Source organism: Anomaloglossus baeobatrachus, chromosome 3 (genome assembly GCF_048569485.1).
Source record: "Anomaloglossus baeobatrachus isolate aAnoBae1 chromosome 3, aAnoBae1.hap1, whole genome shotgun sequence".
Taxonomy (NCBI): domain Eukaryota; kingdom Metazoa; phylum Chordata; class Amphibia; order Anura; family Aromobatidae; genus Anomaloglossus; species Anomaloglossus baeobatrachus.
The window spans coordinates 42,443,051-42,463,050 of NC_134355.1; the positions used below are offsets into that span (position 1 = coordinate 42,443,051).

Consider the following 20,000-nt stretch of genomic DNA (forward strand, 5'->3'; position numbering starts at 1 on the left):
TCTGACCAAGGACATCGCAAATTTAGTGGGAGCGTTGCCAAAAGAAGTACAGTCCAAGCAAAATTTTGACCAGATGACATTTAGGCTCAGGTCTATTTTGTTGCAGGAAGTCTTCATTTTGGATGGTCAAAACTGCAGTCAGAAAGGTGCCTCCTTTAGAATTTAAAGGGGGAAAAAATTTGTGTAATATTGACTTTTTTTTTTTTAAAGGATTTGGGACTTTATTTTTGTCTTTAACCAGGTTTAACACTTTTTAGAGCAATTTTGATTTTTGTGGCAAATTGATTATCCCCGGGCACCATTGTAAAGAATTACAAGAAAAGAGAACGCAAATGAATAAAAATAAAAAAATAAAAAATACAATAAATTGCATATGATGAATAGGGGGCTACAGTTTCTTATTGTCGGGATGAAATGTGAGAACTGCAGCTGATCAATGGTGGCCGATTGACTGATGCGCTCAGGTTACGATCCCGCAGACTGACAGGGGTTGCAGTATGGAGGAACGGTGTTAATCAGGGAGGTTGGTACCAATTTATTTCCCCCCCCCCCTATGTCTCCGGGCCAGTTATTAGGCCAGGTAGTGTACAATCTCCTAAGTTAACACTTCCAAATAGACAATCTTAAAAATTTCAACCAGTACAGCTAAGTTCACACATTGCATTTCGATGCAGGGGTTTTTTTTTTTTTAAAAGCTTTTTTTTTTTTTTTTATTATTTTCATGAGATTTATGCAAAGATTAAAAGCTTTTTACAGTACTAGCAAAACCTCTGAGGTTTCAGAAATTTTACATACACACTTTTTTTTCCAATGACTGAAATAGAAAACTGCAGCATTTTTAAAGCAGCCTTGCAATTTGTGCGGAATTTCTGCAGTATTTTTTTTTTCACCATTGAAAGTAATGAGCAAGTGTAAAAATGTAACAGCTGCTGTGGTTTTTTTTGCCTCTTATGTGGTGAGTGAAAATAACTATTTAAAACATGCCCTGTCGACAAATAAGACATAAAAAAAATGAAGCCGCCCCCCCCCCCCCCCACAAAAAAAAAAAACACAACACATCAATAAACGCAGAATTATTTTTTTTGTAAACAAAACAAAAAACACAACAAAGCCGCACCAAGAATGGCAGCAAGACCTGCATTTTGGCAGCGGCTTTTTTTTTTTTTTTTACTGCCAAGAGAGTAGGTTTTGGCTGCAAAAAGAAAAAAAAACAAAAACAAACGCATCATGTAAACATTGCCTTAGTTATCAAGGTTTCAGTATTACAACATCCAGGCGGGAACTTTCCATCGCCCACCATGACACAGGCCTTCAGGTAAGGTATGGATGAAATATTACTAATGTCACCATTAATAACTCATCAATATTTATTAGGACCTGAGAGGCCGAGCCAACAGGGCTGTAATCCCAAATAATGACAGATTAACCCAAATGCACTGGATTAAAAAACCCTTTGTCTTCCTCACCACGTATTTACTGTGCAAAAGAACGGTCACAAGACATTTTTTTCTCTAGACGTCCAATTTCCCAATGGGAGTAATGAAAATTGTGTGGTGTAAATTGCACAGTGACTGAGACCAGTACATAGGCTTCACCTAAACTCACTAGGCCCCAATTGCTTCAAATCTGGCTTTGCTTCCTATACTAACCAATCATACACCAGCTTTCATTTTAACTAAGCAGTTCAAGAAATGAAAGCTGTGCTGTGATTGGTCGCTATGGGCAACATTAATAAATTGAGAATAGAAATTAGGCCTATTGGGCTTTGTGTGTCAGAACTGGCTTGGTTTCCCATAGCAACCAATCAAAAGGCAGCTTGCATTTCTTGACCTGCTGTAATTATATGAAAGTTGTGCTCTGATTGGTTGCTTTAGAAAACAAGGCCTGAATTCAAGTCAATACTGATGGCGTGTAATGTCCTAGCCACCCCAACAACCAACCACAGCACACCTGTCATTACAACAGTTCAAGAAATAAAGGCTGCGCCATCTTCAGTTACTATAGGCAACAAAGATTGTTTTTTTTCTATATTAAATAAATCTGCCCCTATGTCTACTTCTCAAAACATGAGAGGGTAACATGCCATACCGGAGGAGGTGTCTGGGCTGGTGAGCTGACAAATACCCTTCATTAAAGGGTAACACCACAAAATGCAGAGCTAACCGGCAGTACCATTTTATCAATGTTCCACTTATAAAAGAACCAAGATGGGGCAGCTGTGTGTCCCACTCTGTGTACAGGAAAACACTACAGCCATACCAGTATATACAGTATAATATACCGAGTGCACTGGTCACTGGTGATAATTGCTTCCTATTAAAAATGCCACAATGAGCAGTTAAAAGCGACAATACAAGAGCCCCACCAAACAGCACCCTATGTATTAGCTTTATGGATTCCAGTATGGAGAATTTTTTTTAATATAGTTCCAATAACTACCATCCTCAGGGCTCGCTCATAACACCGCATACATCGGATGAGTGTAATCAATTTATCGGATCGCACTGGAACCAATGTAATTCAATTCCGACAGAGAGGGGGGGGGGAGGGGGGGGAAGAGAGAAGACGACAGACAGAGAAGAGAGAGAAGACAGAGACCAATGCTGGGATGGGACTCACCCATTCAAGTCAATGGGTGGGTGGAAATCATCGGCCTGCACTCTGCACTGGGATATCTGCGTGCAATCTGGTTTTCACTTTTCACGCACTCACAAAATGGAGAAGATGGAGAAATCTTGTTCTCCATCTTCTCCTGATAGTGTGTTCTGATTCAGTCATCTGAAAGCCCAAAAAAAAAAACCAAAAAAAAAAAAAACGGATCACACTGTGCCATTGACTATAATGGTGCAGACGGAGTCACCGTATGCTCTGTCGTGCACCATTTTCGGGAGGGTATGCTTTCCGGAGGCGGACATCCAGACTTAATTTACTGCTCACAAAGCATTGCCTACAATCAGATGGATTTCATAGGAAGAGCATGCACCATCCAAGACGTTGTCTAGTGCAAAATCATATGATCACTGGTCCAGGATTGAAAATTAGGCAACTACTCATCTGACCCAAGTCGCTGCTTAGCCTAAATTTACCCCTATAATAATCTGTCCCGCTCCTGATCGTTGAATTAAATAACCAAGATGATGGCCTCAGGCGAGCTAGGGAAATTTGCACCCCTATGAGTGTACATTATCTAATTCAGACCCCGGAAAGCTGTATTAGGTGATACATCATAGGTTGGGACGTCCAAAACATAGTATAAAACAATAACAATACTCATACTAAAAACGCAATAAGCACTAGCAAAAGAGCATAGGACTATACACTCACTATCATGCGCATATCAAGGTTTCATCCTTTCAGCTTCTTCAAGGGAGCATCCCCTGAAGCAGCTGAAGGGGTGAAACCCTGCATTCAGTTTTGGCTACTCAAGTCTAGAGATTTGCACCATTAATTTGGAGAGGAAAAATCTTGGATATTTTTCTCAAACACCAAGTGTAAAGCTACAATCTAAGGCGGCTTTCACACTATGTTTTTTTAACATCCGTCATGAACGTTTTTTTAACGCAAAAACGGATCCAGTGCAAATGCGGTTTCATTTCAATGCATTTGCAATGGACTCGCGTCAAGATGCGTTCACCTGCGTTTGCGTGCGTTACAGTGAGGATCCAGCGACTTGCAATTTTTTAACTTTTTTCAAAAACGCTAATTGTAGCGTTTTTGAGCTGTGTCCAAATACTGCAAATTGCTGGATCCTGACTATACTGCAAACAAACGCAGGTGAACGCTGGCATGCTGATAGACAGGATCCTGCTTGCTCTACTGAGCATGCCCAGAAACCAGCCTCGCGTGATCAGTCTCTCTCTCCCCCCTCCCTCCCCCCCCCCCTCTCTCTCCCCCGCCTGAGAGCGGAGGACGCTCGTAACCAAGGTAAATATTGGGTAACTGCGGTCTTAGTTACCCGATGTTTATCTTGGTTACGTGTGCAGGGAGCAGGCAGCCGGCTCCTAGCAGCTGCAGACGCTCGTAACCAAGGTAAATATCGGGTATCCAAGCAAGTTACCCGATTGTTTACCTTGGTTACGAGCCTCCGCAGCTGTCAGATGCCGGCTCCCAGTCTGTCACGTTCAGTTCCCCTCACTCCCGATCACATGACTCCAATGCCCGCCCATAAACTTAAAGTGACAGGATGCTGCAAAATAATACATGTGTTTGCAGGAGTTTCTTTGCAAAAACAGGATCCGCTTTTGCAGCAAAAAAATAAAACAAAAAAAACAAAAACGTTCATGACGCATGCTAAAAAACGTAGTGTGAAAGCAGCCTAAGCCTCAGATGCTGCTCAATTGGAAAAATTGCCTGGGCAAAGCATTAATACAAAGCCGGGGTTCTGAGGGTTTTTTTGGTAACTCAGAATGTGATCACGTTGATTGGTTCTTATTTCTCTTCTCTCTATTGTGGAGATCTTTGTGGACTTTTTACATAGGACCACCTCCATTTGATGGACTTTTTATTGTGACTATTCCTCCATTTTATGTAATGTTTTTTGCAGCCCTTTTTATTGTGCTCTTATTATTTTATTATCCAGACTGTTTGTCCTAGTACGGCAGAATGGCCGACCTCCTCGTATAGGTGAGCATTTACCACATAAAACTGATAACATCTGGTGGAATAGTAGCTTTTGGCCATGAACCAGCCGCATGTGAGGTGACCTCTGACAGCTCGCGGCCATCACGCTGGCCATTCACCTGCAATACACAACAGCTACAGGAGGCCCCGTTGTGTAGAGCCGTGTGTACATTGGGTTCGTTACAAGCAGAATTACAGGAAAAGCTCATGTAACGGAACAAATTGCTCCACCGCGGCTGTGTAACACCAGCAATGTTGTCCTACACATCTCACCTTGGATCTCTGCCAAGACGCTCCCAGACCTCCATTGATCAACCCTTCTGAGGTGTCCTCCAGGTTACTACTGTGGGAGGCCGATGGCGTCTCTAACATCATGTGCTCTCTACATCAGCCTAAATATTTGTGTTTCTTCCCTCTACTAACCGTCCTAATCCAAATATATCCTTTATCATGTGTCGTACTACCATAATTCCTACTCAGATTTTTCCTTCACTGCCTACAAGCAATCACTCGCTCCTGTCACCTGAAGGTCAACAATCTCTGCAGAAGAAGGGAATTTTGTTCACTTACCGTAAATTCCTTTTCTTCTAGCTCCAATTGGGAGACCCAGACAGTGGGTGTATAGCTACTGCCCTCTGGAGGCCGCACAAAGAACTACACTTAAAAGTGTAAGGCCCCTCCCCTTCTGGCTATACACCCTCCCGTAGGAGTACAGATTCCTCAGTTTTAGTACCAAAGCAAGAAGGAGGAAAGCCAATAACAGTTTCAAAAACAAATTCAATCCGATAACACGATCGGAGAACTTAAGAAACAACATGAACAACATGTGCACCCGAAAAAACGAAACCCTAAGAACAAATAGGGCGGGTGCTGGGTCTCCCAATTGGAGCTAGAAGAAAAGGAATTTACGGTAAGTAAACAAAATTCCCTTCTTCTTTTTCGCTCCTAATTGGGAGACCCAGACAGTGGGACGTCCAAAAGCAGTCCCTGGGTGGGTAAAAAGATACCACATGAACGGGCTGTCAGACAGCCTCTTCCTACAGGTGGGCCACCGCCGCCTGAAGGACCTGTCTACCTAGGCTGGCATCTGCCGAAGCGTAGGTATGCACTTGATAGTGTTTGGTAAACGTGTGCAGACTCGACCAGGTAGCCGCTTGGCACACTTGCTGAGCCGTAGCCTGATGCCGCAATGCCCAGGACGCACCCACGGCTCTGGTAGAATGGGCCTTCAGTCCAGATGGAATCGGAAGCCCAGCAGAACGGTATGTGTGAAGAATTGGTTCCTTGATCCACCGCGCCAGGGTGGATTTGGAAGCTTGCGATCCCTTATGCTGACCAGCGACTAGGACAAAGAGCGCATCAGAACGGCGTAGAGCCGCCGTGCGAGAAATGTAAATCCTGAGTGCTCTCACCAGGTCCAACAGATGTAAACCCTTTTCAAATTGGTGAACTGGATGCGGACACAAAGATGGTAAAGTGATATCCTGATTGAGATGAAAGGAAGAAACCACCTTGGGAGAAAACTCTGGAATTGGACGCAGTACTACCTTGTCTTGGTGAAACACCAGGAAGGGAGATTTGCAAGATAACGCCGCTAGCTCGGACACTCTTCGAAGAGACGTGACCGCCACAAGAAAAACTACCTTTTGTGAAAGCCGAGAAAGGGGAACCTCTTTCAAAGGCTCGAAAGGCGGCTTCTGGAGAGCAATGAGAACCTTGTTCAGATCCCAGGGTTCCAATGGCCGTCTGTAAGGAGGAACGATATGACAAACTCCTTGGAGAAACGTGCGTACTTTAGAAAGCCGTGCCAAGCGCTTCTGAAAGAATACGGATAGCGCGGAGACTTGACCCTTAAGAGAGCTAAGCGACAAACCTTTTTCCAACCCAGACTGCAGGAAGGAAAGAAAAATTGGCAATGCAAATGGCCAGGGAGAAAACCCTTGAGCCAAGCACCACGCTAAGAATATCTTCCACGTTCTGTGATAGATCTTAGCTGAGGATGGTTTTCTAGCCTGTCTCATTGTGGCAACAACCTCATGAGATAAACCTGAGGCCGCTAGGATCTGCTTTCCAATGTCTCAACCACAGGGCCCTACGCAAAACAACGGAGTTGGCTGACGCCACTGCCGTGCGGCTTGTAGCGTCAAGAACAGCATTAATCGCGTACGACGCGAATGCCGCCATTTGCGAGGTCAATGGTGCTACCTGCGGGGCAAATGCACGTGTGACGGAGTCAACTCGCGCAAGCCCGGCTGAGATAGCTTGGAGTGCCCATACGGCTGCAAAAGAAGGCGCTAATGACGCTCCAATCGCTTCATAGATGGATTTCAGCCAGAGCTCCATCTGCCTGTCAGTGGCATCCTGACCATTGAGATGAATGTGAAGGCCCGTCATAGCGAGCCCGCTTAGGCTGCCCGGGGCCATCGTCCGAGTCAGAGTCTTCACCCTGAGGTGTATATGCCCGTCCCGGAGCTTGGAGCTGAGGGGGACCAGGGGGCAATGATTGCACGGTGTCCGTGGCCTGAAGTACAGGCCTAGCTCGCAATGTGTCAAGAATTTGTGACATAGTGAGAGACATTCTGTCAGCAAAAGCTGCAAACTCAGTTCCTGTCACCTGGACAGCATTCACAGGTGGTACACCCTGGGTCACGTCCAGCAGAGGTCCCGACTGTGCAAGCGCCGCAGGGGCCGAGCACTGCACACAATGGGGGTCCGTGGAGCCTGCCGGTAGAAAAGTCCCACATGCGGTGCAGGAAGCATATAATGTCTGTGCCTTGGCACCCTTGCGTTTTACGGACGACATGCTGCTGGCTCTCTGCAATGTGAGAGAGTCTATAGCCAAAGGGCGACCAGCGCTATGCAATACCAAGTATTTGTAGAAACAAAATACTAAGAATACTACTGGCACAAGAGGGGGTGTGAGGGCTGCTTACCGCCCGCTGAATAGCGGGTAAGAGGCTGCAGAATTCCTTGTCTGGGTCTCCCCGGCTCCCCTCTGCAGCTCAGCGTGTCAGCAGGAATGGCTGCCGGCGTCTGTGGAGAGGGGCGGTCCGTGGGAGTTCCCAAACAAAAGTGCGGGAAACAGTGTCCCCTCTGTGCCGATTGTGAGGGCTGGAGTATGTAAAAACGACTCCAGCCCTCGGCGCTGATGCACTGGCCAGCGTCCCGCCCCTCTCCTGACTGGCAGGTCTGGGGGCGGGAACGAACGGAAGCAGGCCGCAAAAGCCGGGGACTCGAGTTATCAGCGCGGCCCGCCGTAAAAGCGCGGGCCGCGCTGAAGTCCCCGGCGCACCACAAGTGCCAGCCGCGCCGCAGTCCCAGCGGCCGGCGTGACCGATTCCTAGACGTGGCCAGCGTCCCGCCCCTCTCCTGACTGGCAGGTCCGGGGGCGGGAACGAACGGAAGCAGGCCGCAAAAGCCGGGGACTCGAGTTATCAGCGCGGCCGCCGTAAAAGCGCGGGCCGCGCTGAAGTCCCCGGCGCACCACAAGTGCCAGCCGCGCCGCAGTCCCAGCGGCCGGCGCGACCGATTCCTATAAGTGTGCCTGCTTCAGCGAAGCTGAATGAGGCCATGGCACAAGCGCCGTAGCGCTGATGTCCCCCCGGCGCACTACAACACCCAGCATGCTGCGGTGTGAGCGCCAAATGCACGGGGACACAGAGTACCTTGAGGAAGCAGGGCCATGTCCCTGATGTACTCCGCTCCATCCAGCATCTTCTCCAGGGGCTGTAGATGGAGCACGGTCTCAGTGCCTGGAGACCAGTAAATCCCACTTCACCCAGAGCCCTGTAAAAAGGGATGGGGAAGGAATCAGCATGTGGGCTCCTGCCGCCGTACCCGCAATGGGTACCTCAACCTTACAAACACCTCCGACATACAGTGGGGTGAGAAGGGAGCATGCTGGGAGCCCCGTATGGGCCCTCTTTTCTTCCATCCGACATAGTCAGCAGCTGCTGCTGACTAAAAACAATGGAGCTATGTGTGCGTGTCTGACCTCCTTGCGCACAAAGCTAAAACTGAGGAATCTGTACTCCTACGGGAGGGTGTATAGCCAGAAGGGGAGGGGCCTTACACTTTTAAGTGTAGTTCTTTGTGCGGCCTCCAGAGGGCAGTAGCTATACACCACTGTCTGGGTCTCCCAATTAGGAGCGAAAAAGAAACTGTTCTTCTAGCATTGACACTACACAAACACTGTCGCTCTGATTCATTCTCATCTTCATTACGTCCCCTCTTACTACTATCCCATCAAACGGTCTCCTCTAATCTACCCTGAGCTCTGCATCCGGCTCACTTCTGTCCAGCATTCAAACAGTTGCCGCCACCCTGTGCCAGTCATTGCACTGGTTGCCTACCCGCAATAGAAAAAAAAAATAAATTAAATCCACTACTCATCTAAAAGAACTCTCCATGTTGATGCTATATATTGGAAGATTTCCTGATGAAGTGGGGAGACACTTTGAAACGCGTTAAAAACCACCTTAATTTGATCATTTTTGGATTTATGTCATATTACATCTCCTCCCTCGTCTACCAACCCCATCAGTCCTCTCCAAGGTGCTGCCCCCCCTACATGTCCCACATCACCCCCAGACCCTCTTCAAGGTGCTGCACCCCATACATCTCCCCCCCCCAGACCCTCTCCAAGGTGCTGCACCCCATACATCTCCCCCCACCGACCCTCTCCAAGGTGCTTCACCCCATACATGTCCCATATCCCCCCCCTCCAGCCCTCTCCAAGGTGCTGCACACCATACCCCCCCCCTCCAGCCCTCTCTAAGGTGCTTCACCCTCTACATCTCCCCCTCAGACCCTCTCCAAGGTGCTGCACCCTATACATGTCCCATATCCCCCCCCCCCTCCAGCCCTCTCCAAGGTGCTGCACCCCATACCCCCCCTCCAGCCCTCTCCAAGGTGCTGCACCCCATACCCCCCCCCCTCCAGCCCTCTCTAAGGTGCTTCACCCTGTACATCTCCCCCCCCAGACCCTCTCCAAGGTGCTGCACCCTATACATGTCCCATATGCCCCCCCCTCCAAGTTGCTGCACCCCATACATGTCCCATACCCCCCCCCTCCAAGGTGCTGCACCCCATACATGTCCCATATCCCCCTCAACCCTCTCCAAGGTGCTGCACCCCCTACATCTTCATTACTACCCTGCCTGACCTCTCATCCTTGCCCTACATCTCCGGCCCAATCTCTGATTACCACCCTACCAGTGATCTAACAGTCACATCCTAATAATCCTCCTGTGCAGTTTTCAAAGACTTTTCATGCTGCACCAGCTCTCTGGAATGTGTTACCTGGACATTCAGAAATACCAAACAAACAATCATAGTTTGAGCATGCCCTGGGTAAGAAGAAAGGAAAAAAAAAAAAAAAAAGTCATTGGTTTATCTTTTGTTGCCGTTTGTAGCATTCTAATTTCCTTGAAGTAAAGGAAGTGTTTGTAACAATGACTTCCTAGTGAGCTGGCGTTTGTCCACAGAAGACAACCTGTGCAGAATTAGCTGTAGTATAAAGAATGGTGGAAAGACAGCGGTAACGAGACAGGAGGTAGAGAACAATTGCCCCCATTCCCTAACAGCGCCTCTCCTGGTGAGTCCAATTCATACTTTTACAAGTCGGAATATTCTTTCAATTCTGCAGCCATCCGTCATTGGAGCGGAGCCGTCACGTACACGACGGCCATTTATGTGCTTGTAAACCATTGTATAGTCCTCCTCCCATCATTACATCCTCCGCCCCCTGAAATAGGCCGGGTCACACAGCTTCAAAGTCATAAACTCAATATAATAGGTCATAAAGTATAAAACATAACCTGCGACACAACAATGGAGAATAAAACCTGTGCCGCTGGCATCAAGAAAGAGCGAGGATTCTTCATAGCATCATATTAACGCATTCATAAACAGGAGATTTTCCATTTTCCGTTTTTTTTGCCCCCTTTCTTCCAAGAGCCGTAACATTTTGCGTAAATCTTGCCATATGAGGGCTTGTTTTTTTTGTAGGACGAGTTGTACTTTTAAATGAAACAATCAGTTTTACCATAGAGTGTACTGGAAAACTGCAAAAAAAAAATTCTAAGTGTGGAAAAAAATTGCAAAAAGTGAGTGATTGCATGATTTTTGGGATATTTTATTCACCCTGTTCACGATATGGTAAAACTGATCTGTCGGTGTGATGCCTAAATCCGGTACGAGTTTGTCGACACCAAACATGTATAGGTTTACTTTTACCTAGGGGGTTTTAAAAAAAAAATAAAAAAAAAAAAATTCAGAAGTTTGTAGATTTTAAAAAAAAAAAAAAGTGGCACACTTTTTGCGCTATTTTCCCGCAACCCGTAGCGGTCTCATTTTTCGGTGACTACTTATTTTTTGCATCTCGAGCTGACGTTTTTAATGGTACCAGTTTTGGGCAGATGATACGTTTTGATCACCTGTTATTGCATTTTGCGACGTTTCCCCCCTGCTCCCCCCCAATAAAATATTCTTACCCCTTTCATCTCCTTTTCCCCATATAAAATAAAATTATAAATTTATAGGATATGAGCTATATGTATTGAAAGTTTGATGCCAACTCATAATTCATGAATATTGTTAAATACACTTTCTTCATGTAATAATACATTATTGAAAACAAAATTTGCGAAGACCAAAAAACGTAATTTTGGGAAAAAATTTTTTGCTGCTACATTGTTTACAGATGAGGTTAACTGATTTTATATTTTAATAGATCGGGCATTTCTGAAATGTGGCGTTGCCAAATGGGTGTATATTTTTTTCTTTTGTTAACTCTTTAATTTTCAATGGGGTGAATGGTGATTTGAACTTAAGTTTATATAAAAAAAAAAAAAAAAAATTTTTTTTAGTTCACTAGTCCCCCTTGAGAACTATAAGGATCAGCATCTGATCGCTCATTCATTTCTCCTGATCAGAGCAGCACAGCTCTGATCAGCAGAAATGCTGCGTTAATGCTGGAGCCGCAGCTCTGCCAGTTATAACAGGAACTATGTCATGACAGGAGTCAATACATGACCCTTGCGCTATCATGGCAACCATCAGCTCCCTGTGATTACATCACGGGGACGCCAATGGCAGAGGGGGAAGGCGCGTTCCTAGCTGCGGCACTTGAAGGGGTTTGCGATCCACCTGTGCCTGCGAGGCCCACAAGTCTGATGTACAAATCAGCAGACATGTGCTGAGATGGCAGCAGGCAGTGGTGATCACCACTTCATGATTCAGAACGTACCGTTACGTCCTCGGTTATGAAGGGGTTAAAGAAATAAAAATGACAAATTCTGCAGGTTTTTAAAGACACCTGCTTCTGGGCAATCACCAATATGACACTCATTCTTGTTCTAAGGTCCTAAAACTGGTGGTCCTAGCACTAAATATAGTATCCAAAACACAAACGTCAGACATTTGCCCCTAACCTTTTTGTCTTTGATTCTATTTTATGTCATATAGTCATAGAAATATGTAATCTACTCTGTCCCAGAAACTCTTTCCTCTGTCCTGCCTGCAGCAGGAGCCTCCCCCCCCCCTCTCTGTCCTGCCTGCAGCAGGAGCCTCCCCCCCCTCTGTCCTGCCTGCAGCAGGAGCCCCCCCTCTGTCCTGCCTGCAGCAGGAGCCTCTCCCCCCCCTCTGTCCTGCCTGCAGCAGGTGCCTCCCCCCCCCCCTCTTTCCTGCCTGCAGCAGGTGCCTCCCCCCCCCCTCTGTCCTGCCTGCAGCAGGTGCCTCCCCCCCCCCTCTGTCCTGCCTGCAGCAGGTGCCTCCCCCCCCCCCCTCTGTCCTGCCTGCAGCAGGTGCCTCCCCCCCCTCTGTCCTGCCTGCAGCAGGTGCCTCCCCCCCCCCCCCCTCTGTCCTGCCTGCAGCAGGTGCCTCCCCCTCTGTCCTGCCTGCAGCAGGTGCCTCCCCCCCCCCCCTCTGTCCTGCCTGCAGCAGGAGCTTCCCCCCCCTCTGTCCTACCTGCAGCAGACACAAACAGTTCTATCATAATCATAGTGTTTCTTACAGGTGCAGGTCACAATATAATTCTAGAATACGGAGGGGGGGGGGGGGGGGTCTCACCCTAATTTGGAGCATCGTCTGCTGGAGCAGTGGCCGCGTACACGTGGCACTCTGTATTCATAGAAGTGAATGGGGAAGTGCTGCCATCTCTTAATTTTGTGACTTGTTACACAATGGAGGACAAGAGGTTAACTCCTGGTTCTCTGCAGGATTTCGCTCTATGAACATGCTCCCTACAGTGGGTAGAATATCTCGTATCATCCATTTCTAGGGTAAATGTTCCTTTAAGAGAATGAATTAAGCATGTGGTCACTGCCCCGCACATAAGTCATTACCGTCTACTAGAGGACGAGATGTGACAGATGAAGCCGCACAAGGCCACATTCACACTGGACCCCGGCCAGGATTCTCAGCTCGTGTCACAAAAACTGCTCAGCACATGTGCATGTGGGACACCGGTCACACGGAGGCAGGACGTCACCCCATCCACCGGCTGCAGGGACGGGGCTACAACTCAGACCGCAAATTACTCTCCTCACTACTGAGAACGTGTATGATCAGTCAAGACGAGCATGCATGTGTATGGAGGCGATGGTATGCATAATGAGCAGCTGGACGCTCGGATGGGCGCGACTCCAGCATAATGGAAGTCAGTGGGGGACTCAAACATTCTCCGACAAATCTGCCAAAAATATGCTTGCATTTCCCATTGACTTCCATTATACTCTGTACATGAGTTACACCCATCCAAGTGTCCAACTGTTTATTACTGAGCACCTGAGCATGGTAGTGCCCGCTCATCACTAGTTACCAGTACTGAGCACACGTGTATGGTAGTGCCCGCTCATCACTAGTTACCAGTACAGAGCACACGTGTATGGTAGTGCCCGCTCCTCACTACTTACGAGTACAGAGCACCCGAGCATGGTAGTGCCCGCTCATCACTAGTTACCAGTACAGAGCACCCGAGCATGGTAGTGCCCGCTCCTCACTACTTACGAGTACAGAGCACCCGAGCATGGTAGTGCCCGCTCATCACTAGTTACCAGTACTGAGCACCCGAGCATGGTAGTGTCCGCTCATCACTAGTTGCCAGTACTGAGCACCCGAGCATGGTAGTGCCCGCACATCATTAGTTACCAGTACAGAGCACCCGAGCATGGTAGTGCCCGCTCATCACTAGTTACCAGTACAGAGCACCCGAGCATAGTAGTGCCCACTCATCACTAGTTACGAGTATCGAGCACCAGAGCATGGTAGTGCTCACTCATCTCTGGTGGGCAGACAGCAGGCAAGGTCTTTGGGCATCCAGTCCCCCTCCCACGGTCCACATTGCAGTTGTGTAGCCTGCACCCACTGTGTCCAGCTTACACTACCCGATCAAGATTCTGACGACAAAGTTTAGAGATGTTTCAGGAGCACAGTCGTGTCTGGAGTTTATAATACGGAGGATGTGCGCTCGTACTCACCCGCAATAGTCAGGAGGAACAGGAGTGTGGACACCGCAGCCGTGCCGTAAAACATAATGCTGATGTTGTGCGCTATCACATGTGTGTCTTCAGACCTTGGAACCAGCACAGGAGGAAGAAGGAACCCAATGGCGCAGCCCAACTGTGGAGCAAAGAGCAGAGACTGTGACCCCAGCGCCAGTATGCACCCCTAGATTACTGCAATCAATGTGCGATTCATAATGCAGCAATATTAGCCGGAGATTGATGAAAGGCACTTAGGAAATGTAAGTGGACGCTCCGCTCTCGAATAGAGAACATTGCATTGCAGACGTCACATGCACATTTGCTTCTCAAGTGTTTATACAAGGAGGAAATGGGCTCCGCTAGGAATACAGCACCGGGGAGATCAGTGTACGCCATTTAGGAGCATTTCCACCGGGTTATTTACTCTAATACGCTGCAAACAGATGTTACTTTATAGGAAATAAACAAGAATAGTAAAAACTAATTTTTTTTTTTATATTACTAAACCCTTCATAACAGAATATGATGTATGATAAAGGTGTTGTCAATTTAATATATATATATATATATATATATATATATATATATATATATATATATATATATATATTTAGTACAGACCAAAAGTTTGGACACACCTTCTCATTCAAAGAGTTTACTTTATTTTCAGGACTCTGAAAGAAGGGAATTTTGTTTACTTACCGTAAATTCCTTTTCTTCTAGCTGCTATTGGGAGACCCAGACAATTGGGTGTATAGCTTCTGCCTCCGGAGGCCACACAAAGTATTACACTTTAAAACGTGTAACCCCTCCCCTCTGCTATACACCCTCCCGTGCATCACGGGCTCATCAGTTTTGGTGCCAAAGCAGGAAGGAGGAAACTTATAAATTGGTCTAAGGTAAATTCAATCCGAAGGATGTTCGGAGAACTGAAAACCATGAACCAGAAGAACAATTCAACATGAACAACATGTGTACACAAAAGAACAACAGCCCGAAGGGAACAGGGGCGGGTGCTGGGTCTCCCAATAGGAGCTAGAAGAAAAGGAATTTACGGTAAGTAAACAAAATTCCCTTCTTCTTTGTCGCTCCATTGGGAGACCCAGACAATTGGGATGTCCAAAAGCAATCCCTGGGTGGGTAAAAGAATACCTCGATAAAAAGAGCCGAAAAGCGGCCCCCTCTTACAGGTGGGCAACTGCCGCCTGAAGGAGTCGCCTACCTAGGCTGGCATCTGCCGAATCATCGGCATGCACCTGATAGTGTTTCGTGAAAGTGTGCAGACTCGACCAGGTAGCCGCCTGACACACCTGCCGAGCCGTAGCCTGGTGTCGCAATGCCCAGGACACCGACGGCTCTGGTAGAATGGGCCTTCAGCCCTGCAGGAATCGGAAGCCTAAAAGAACGGTAGGCTTCAAGAATCGGTTCCTTGATCCACCGAGCCAAGGTTGACTTGAAAACCTGAAATCCCTTACTCTGGCCCGCGATAAGGACAAGAGCGCATCAGACCGGCGCAGGGGCGCCGTGCGAGAAATGTAGAGCCGGAGTGCTCTCACCAGATCTAATAAATGCAAATCCTTTTCACCTTGGTGAACTGGATGCGGGCCCAAAGAGGGTAAGACGATATCCTGATTGAGATGAAACGGGGATACCTTAGGGAGAAAGCCCGGGACCGGACGTAGAACCACCCTATCCTGGTGAAACACCAGGAAGGGGGCTTTGCATGACAGCGCTGCTAGCTGAGACACTCTTCTGAGTGATGTGACTGCCACTAGGAAGGCCACCCTTTGCGAAAGGCGAGATAGAGAGATCCCGCATCGGCTCGAAAAGTGGCTTCTGAAGAGTCGTCAGCACCCTGTTAAGATCCGAAGGTGTTAACGGACGCTTGTAAGGTGGGACCGGAAAGCGCCGATACTTGTCCCTTGAGAGAGCCGAGAGACAAGCCCTTGTCCATTCCGGATTGAAGGAAAGAAAGAAAAGTGGGCAAGGCAAACGGCCAGGGAGTAAAACCCTGATCAGAGCACCAGGATAAGAAAAACCTCCAAGTCCTGTGATAGATCTTGGCGGACGTTGGTTTCCTGGCCTGTCTCATGGTGGCAATGACATCTGGAGATATCCCTGATGACGCTAAGAGCCAGGACTCAATGGCCACACAGTCCGGTTTAGAGCCGCAGAATTCAAAAGGAAATATGGACCTTGAGGCAGCAAGTCTGGTCGGTCTGGGAGTGTCCACGGTTGACCCACCGTGAGGTGCCACAGATCCTGGTACCACAATCACCTCGGCCAGTCTGGAGCGACGAGGATGGCGCGGCGACAGTCTGACCTGATCTTGCGTAACACTCTGGGCAGTAGTGCCAGAGGAGGAAAAACATAAGGCAGTCGAAACCGCGACCAGTCGTGAACCAGCGCGTCTGCCGCCAGAGCTCTGTGATCCTTGGACCGAGCCATGAATGCCGGGACTTTGTTGTTGTGCCGAGACGCCATTAGATCGACGTCCGGCGTTCCCCAGCGGCATCAGATCTCTAGAAACACGTCCGGGTGAAGAGACCATTCCCCTGCGTCCATGCCCTGGCGACTGAGAAAATCTGCTTCCCCGTTTTCTACGCCCGGGATGTGAACTGCGGAGATGGTGGAGGCTGTGGCTTCCGCCCACAGCCGAATCCGCCGAACTGCTCGGAAGGCTTGACGACTGCGCGTGTGCCGCCCTGGTGGTTGATGTACGCAACCGCCGTGGCGTTGTCCGACTAAATTCGGATCTGCCTGCCCTCCAGCCACCGCTGGAACACCTTTAGGGCTAGATCCACTGCCCTTATCTCCAGAACATTGATCTGAAGGGAGGACTCTGTCGGAGTCCAGGTTCCCTGAGCCGAGTGGTGGAGGAAGACCGCTCCCCACCCTGACAGACTCGCGTCCGTCGTGACCACAGCCTCAGCTGGGGGCCGGGAGGATTTTTCCTCCGCCCAGGAAGTGGAAAGAAGACACCACTGAAGAGAGGTTTTGCCGCAAGGGAAAGAGACGTTCTTGTCTAGAGACGTTGACCTCCTGTCCCATTTGCGGTGTCCGATAGAATCGGACGCAGACGAAACTGCGCAAGGGAACTGCCTCCCTTGCTGCCACCATCTTCCTTAGAAAGTGCAAGAGGCGCCTCAAGGGGTGACTCGGCCCGAAGGAGAGATTGCACCCCTGTCTGTAGTGAACGCTGACTATGCAGCGGAAGCTTCACTATCGCTGAGAGAGTATGAAACTCCATCCCGAGGCAAGTCAGTGATTGGGTCGGTGTCAGTTTTAACCTTGGAAATTTGATGATCCACCCGAACCCCTGGAGAGTCTCCAGAGCAATGGTCAGGTTGTGTTGACATGCCACCCAGGAGGGTGTCTTGACTAGAAGATCGTCTAGGTAAGTGATCACCGAGTGGCCCTTGTAGGACCGCCACCACTGCTGCCATGACCTTGGTGAAGACCCGTGGGGCTGTCGCCAGGCCGAATGGCAGTGCCACGAACTTAAGTGTTCGTCCCTGATGGCGAAACGCAGAAAGCGTTGAAGCTCGGGTGCGATCGGCACATGGAGATAAGCATCCTTGATGTCAATTGATGCTAGGAAGTCTCCTTGTGACATCGAGGCTTCAGAGTGTTCACCGCCTGAAAAAGTGCATCGGCTCGCTCGGGGGGCGGAGATGTTTTGAAGAAACGAGTCGGAGGACGAGAGCAGAGCTCTATCCTGTAACCGTGAGACAGAATGTCTCTCACCCATCGGTCTTGGACATGTGGCCACCAGGCGTCGCAAAAGCGGGAGAGCCTGCCACCGACCGAGGACGCAGTCTTGGTGAGGCCGAAGTCATGAGGAAGCCGCCTTGTGACTTAGACCGCCATGCAGAAGAGTTCCTCTAGCCCTCCTCTGACCTGTTGGACGTGGAGGAACGGAACTTGCTGAGGACCGAAATGACCGAAACCTTTGGACTGGGGCAAGGACGAGACCTTTCCCTTGGACTGTCTAGTAACTTCATCCAATTGCTCGCCAAACAAACGGTCGCCAGAAAATGGCAAACCGGTTAAGAACTTCTTGGAAGCAGAGCCTGCCTTCCATTCACGTAGCCACATGGCCCTGCAGACTGCCACCGAATTGGTGTATGCTACCGCTGTACGGCTCGCAGAGTCCAGGAACGGCGTTCATGGCGTAGAACGAAAAAACCTACGCCTGAGAAGTGAAGGACACAACCTGCGGGGCAGAGGTATGTGCAACCGCAATAATCTCAGCCAGAAAAGTTGATAGCTTGGAGTGCCCTCACGGCTGCGAAGGCTGGAGCAAAAGATGCGACTATGGCTTCATAGATGGATTTCATCATAAGCTTTATTTGCCTGTCAGTGGCATTCGTGAGAGATGACATCTGCCACTAATACTACGGATCTAGCCGCCAGCCTAGAGACTGGAGAATCCACCCTGTGACACTGAGCCCAACCCTTAACAACGTCAGGGGGGAAAGGGTAACGCGTGTCAATAAGGCGCTTAGTAAGCGCTTGTCCGTAAAGTTCTGTGTTTTTGGACGGCCCCTCTGGAGTTAGAGTGATCGAAACACGCACTCCTGATCAAGTCGGGGAAGGTTCCCAGCGGGCCCGCTTAGCCCATCAAAGGCCGCGGTCCGTGACGGAGTTCTCACCGTGGGATCTGGGTGTTACCCCAGGAGCCCCTTGTTGTACCGACCCAGAGGGACCCGGGAGCGATGAACTCACAGCTCCCTGGCCCTGTGTTATCGGTCTGGACTGCAAGGCTTCCAGTATCTTAGCAGACCCTCTGTCCATAGACTGAGTCCTGGAATGTGAAAGCTACTCAGAGATTTGCTGATTCCAACATGCAAACTCTGTCCCTGCCATCTGTGCAGTGGAAACCGGCGGTACCACCTGGCCGAGGGTCCCCCCAGTGCCGGAGGCTCCGGCTGAGTGAGTGCCCTCGGGGCCAAGCATTGTACACAATGAGGGTATGTGGAACCTGCCTGTAATATAGCCGCACAAGAGGTACAGGTTGTAAAATAAGCCAGTGCCTTGGCACCCTTACTCTTTAAGAGCAGACAACAGCATGTCGTGCGCAGAGTAATCAGTGAGGGTATACAGCCAAAAGCAAATAATGCTGCCGAACAGTGAGATCATATACCAAATAAATAAACATACATATACATATATATACACACATACATACATACATACATACATATATACATATATTATATATACATACATATTATATATATATATATATATATATATATATATATATATATATATATATATATATATATATATATATATATATATACACATACATACATACATACATACATACATACATACATACATACATACATACATACATACACACACTGCGGCACCAAGGGGGGTCAGCACCTGAAAACTGGTGCCCCACAGTGCTCAGTGAGGGGGAAGGAGGATACCAACGTATGCTCCAGCCCTCCCTGCCGACGTCCAGTCGGCCGTCCCGTCGTTACCCCTGACTGGCAGGCCCGAGAACGGGAGTATATGGTACTAGGCCGCAAGAGCCGGGGACTAAATTTAAAAAACCGCGGCCGGCAACATGGCGCGGTCGGCGCGGTAGTCCCAGTCTCACAAACCACTCAGCAACCGCTGCGGCATTTGTAACACAGATGCTGCATGCACCGTCCCTCAGGGGACACAGAGTACCTTATGATGCAGGGCTCTGTCCCTGATGATGTCCAGTCTCCTGTCCGTCAGAATCCCCCAGGGGCTGCGGATGGAGCCCGGTCCCAGAGCATGGCGACCGGTTAGGTTCCCCCTCTCCCAGAGCAGTGTTGAGCAGATTCTGAGATCCTCCACCGGCAGAATTATAACAATGGCTGCCGGCGTTCCGAGGGGAGGAGAGAGCCG

General features: G+C 48.8%; 1 protein-coding gene across 2 annotated transcripts in view; it reads right to left on the minus strand.

Annotated features, from left to right (window-relative positions):
• FLVCR1 (FLVCR choline and heme transporter 1) overlaps nucleotides 1–20,000 on the minus strand; it is a 69,600-nt gene that overhangs the window by 44,845 nt on the left and 4,755 nt on the right. For both annotated transcript variants that reach the window (XM_075339150.1, XM_075339151.1), the window contains exon 2: nucleotides 14,100–14,241. In XM_075339150.1, coding sequence (XP_075195265.1) covers nucleotides 14,100–14,241 — 142 coding nt within the window. The remainder of the gene's footprint in view (nucleotides 1–14,099; nucleotides 14,242–20,000) is intronic.